This window comes from Oncorhynchus masou, chromosome 16, assembly GCF_036934945.1.
Source record: "Oncorhynchus masou masou isolate Uvic2021 chromosome 16, UVic_Omas_1.1, whole genome shotgun sequence".
Lineage (NCBI taxonomy): Eukaryota > Metazoa > Chordata > Actinopteri > Salmoniformes > Salmonidae > Oncorhynchus > Oncorhynchus masou.
Genome location: NC_088227.1, coordinates 43,101,605 through 43,104,907, shown reverse-complemented (window position 1 = coordinate 43,104,907; position 3,303 = coordinate 43,101,605). Strand labels below are relative to the sequence as shown.

At 45.5% G+C, this 3,303-nt stretch overlaps 1 protein-coding gene across 1 annotated transcript; it reads right to left on the bottom strand.

Annotated features, from left to right (window-relative positions):
• Positions 1–690: 690 nt before the first annotated feature.
• Positions 691–3,303, bottom strand: LOC135557978 (protein c-Fos-like). Its single transcript, XM_064991728.1, has 3 exons — positions 3,001–3,303; positions 2,260–2,475; positions 691–2,080 (listed from the first exon to the last, which is right to left on the bottom strand). The coding sequence occupies exons 1-3, from the start codon at positions 3,133–3,135 to the stop codon at positions 1,322–1,324; spliced, it is 1,110 nt and encodes a 369-aa protein (XP_064847800.1). The 5' UTR covers positions 3,136–3,303; the 3' UTR covers positions 691–1,321.

The window sequence follows — 3,303 nt, the reverse complement described above, 5'->3', positions numbered from 1 at the left end:
GTCCTTCATAATAAAAACACAAGATTGCATCGAGTTAGAGCATTGTCAGACATTTAGCTAAACCCTAATTAGCTCCAAATGCTGTATGCTGTTGCATGCATCCCGACAGCGAGAGAGCATTCTGTGATGCAGAAGAGAATATATAAATCTGATTGACATACAGTTGCTCATGTAAAACGGGTTAAAAAAAAGTGGAAAGCAATTGATTGCCAACGCGGTTTAAGCCGAATACGTTCCAGAAATATTATCAGCCGTTGAGGCAGCAACATCTATATTTGGGCACGGAAGTGGAGGTCACCGCGCAGCGTTCCGTTGCCCAGTGAGAAAAAAAACAACGGATAAGCACGCACTGACGTAAGAGCGCTCTGACGTTGAGTCGACCTTGGCAACAGAGCGATGGAACATTAAACAGACAACGCATGGAGATCCTGGAGAGGAGTAGACTGGCCAATCCCGCAGAGCCTGGTTCCTCTAGGTTTCTTCTTCCTAGCCACGGCGCTTCTACAGCTGTATTGCTTGCCGTTTTAGGTTGGGTTTCTGCTGATGTAAAATGGGCTTTATAAAATAATCATATTTTTATGGTCCAATTTTAGACAATTGTGTAAATGCCCCTATAGAACACTGTTATTCTATATAAAGTATTTCAGTGTAAATTGTGTGTTTTAGACAAAGGGGGAAGAAGCAAAGAGATCATTTTAAATATTTCATTTCCTTTTTATTTGTTAGGTTTACAAAGGTTGTTTGCTTTGTAGTTCATTTAAATAAATAAAAAATTACATGTAATAAATTAAATACTAACGTTTTCACAGAAAACTCTCATACTAAGATATAGACCACTCAGACCATAGTTAGAGAAGCTCATCATGTTTTTTTTTATATATACCACAAACAAGTTCACATTCCATCAACCAGAAAACAAACCGGTCAAGATAACTATATTGCGCTGAAGAACAAGTCAACAACTTTGTTATCTAGAGCCATAAAATCAATATACGGTTTGTAAACCCAAACTATTATGTGTTTTAAGTTAAACATGCTTTAACTTGCTACATAGTTGAAAGAGGCAAGTAATAACCGATTATAGTCGAGACAACTTGGTAAACAAATCAAATGTGTCGCTTCCTGGTTGTGTGTCCAAGTCCATAGCCCTGCGATCATTCTGCACAGCTAACACTGTACATGAAGTGCCAAATGTGCTCTAGAGGAAGTCGTGTTGTGTGGAAGAGGGGGGGGGGGGTCCCCTAGTGCACTGCGTTTGACCAGAGCCCAAAGCAGTGCACTACATAGAGAGCCAGTTGGGTAACTCAACTTGAAGTTCTTCTCACAGGGCTAGGAGGGTAGGGGAGCTGAGGGAATCAGAGGACTGGTCATTGCTGGTGCTGCCTCTCCGGTGGGCTACACCACAGGTAGGGAAAGCCTCCGCCTCTGGGTAGGTAAAGACGAATGAAGACGTATAGGTAGTGCAGGATGGGGTGCAGGTGACCACGGGGGTGCACAGGGGCTCAAAGTCATTATTGGCTGTACTGTAGAGAGGCTCCCAGTCCTGGGTGTACAGGGAGCTGGTCAGATCGACCTCGGGCACCGACCGGGCCGTCTCCATCTCCGTCTTGACGAGGAGAGACAGGGACTCCAGGCAGGCCGTGTCCAAGTCGGCCATCTTGACGTCGGAGACGGAGGCATTGGACAGGAAGGGACTGCTGGAGAATATGGAGGCAGAGGTTGAGAGGGTGGAGGTGGACTGGATGGAGGCGAGGGGAGCGGCGGAGCTGGATACCATGCGCTGTGGTGGGGACAGCTGGATGGAGACCCCATGGGAGGGAGAGCTGGAGGGGTACGTTGTGTCCATATCAGAAGGGATCTTGCAGATGGGCTGGTGGGCCGCCAGGATAAACTCCAACTTCTCCTTCTCTTTGAGCAGGTTGGCGATGTCGTTCTGGAGAGCGGACTTCTCGTCCTCCAGCTCGTCGGTTTCACCCTGCAGAGTGTCGGTGAGTTCCTTCCTCCTGTTGCGACATTTAGCTGCTGCCTGCTTGTTCCTCTCTCTACGGACTCGCTTCTTCTCCTCTTCCTCAGGCGAAAGCTATAGAACAAAAAAAAGAAAGAAAATATTAAGTCCCTGTAGTTCTCCAATTTAATGCAAATGTCATCATTAAAACGCTACATGCACGGTTTTCCATATTCAAAACGAAAGCAGTGTACATACATTGTTGCAACACTATAGTACCATAGACCAGCTTTAAGATCAGTTAAGAGAATTACCTGTTCCATTTTGCCTCTGCGCCCAGAGCTGTGGCCCTTGTTCCTCATGGCTCTACTGTAGGTTGGGGGGCTGGCACTGTAGGGATGGGCTCTGTAAGAAGGTGCCACAGAGGATAGCGGCTGGACCAACCACTGCAGGTCTGGGCTGGCAGAGATGGCCGTAACAGTAGGGATGAAGGACGGACCACTGGACACTGAATTCAGGTCTGTGAAGTCCTGTTGCAGAAGGAGGGTAAATCAGTCAGTACAGTAGAATGTATATAGACAGAGGGTCAGCTACTAAGGAGGGTGGGTGGTACTGCTGCTGAAGCAATGCACCAGCATCATTTCACTCATGCATATGAATGAAGTCGGTTGGTTGGTCGGTCTATTAAAAGCCATAGCGTTTATAAATATCCCTAGTGATGTAGGCTATGACGCTTAACTTCTATGGAGTTTCCTCGCTGCTTGTTAAATGAATGAACTACAGGAGCGTGTAGCCAGTGCTCTGTTGCAGAGCATAACAGTGATACTTTAGAAGCGTCTAGCTTTATATGCGTCAACCTCCACTATGCACATTCATGCATTGTTATAACATGTTAAAGTGTAAGATACGATATTGATAAAGGTTTAGTTGCATACGGTATCGCTGGAATTGCATGGTTTATAATCCACCATTACTGCGTCGTTATTACACTTATAAAACAGGTATTTAATGTAATTATAAAAAAGGCAATACGCCACATTGACTGATGTATATACCTGAGATTGGGGAGAGCCCATGCTGGAGTAAGATCCCTCAGGAGAGTTGAAGTAAACCAGCTTGTCGCCGGGTGGAGAAGCTGTACTACAGCGAGAAGAAGAGTCACAATCGGTGTTGAAAGCGGAGTACATCATCGTTTCAGGAGATCACGAAGAAACTCGATAAAATTCCAAATCAAGTGAAACGAAAGTAAGCCTCGGCTAAAGCTGTCAAAGTCAAGTGATCCTTTTGGCAGGTTAGCTGATGTCTCTTTCGTTTGTTACAGTATCTCTCTTCTGCTGCGGAAAGTTTGACTACCGACT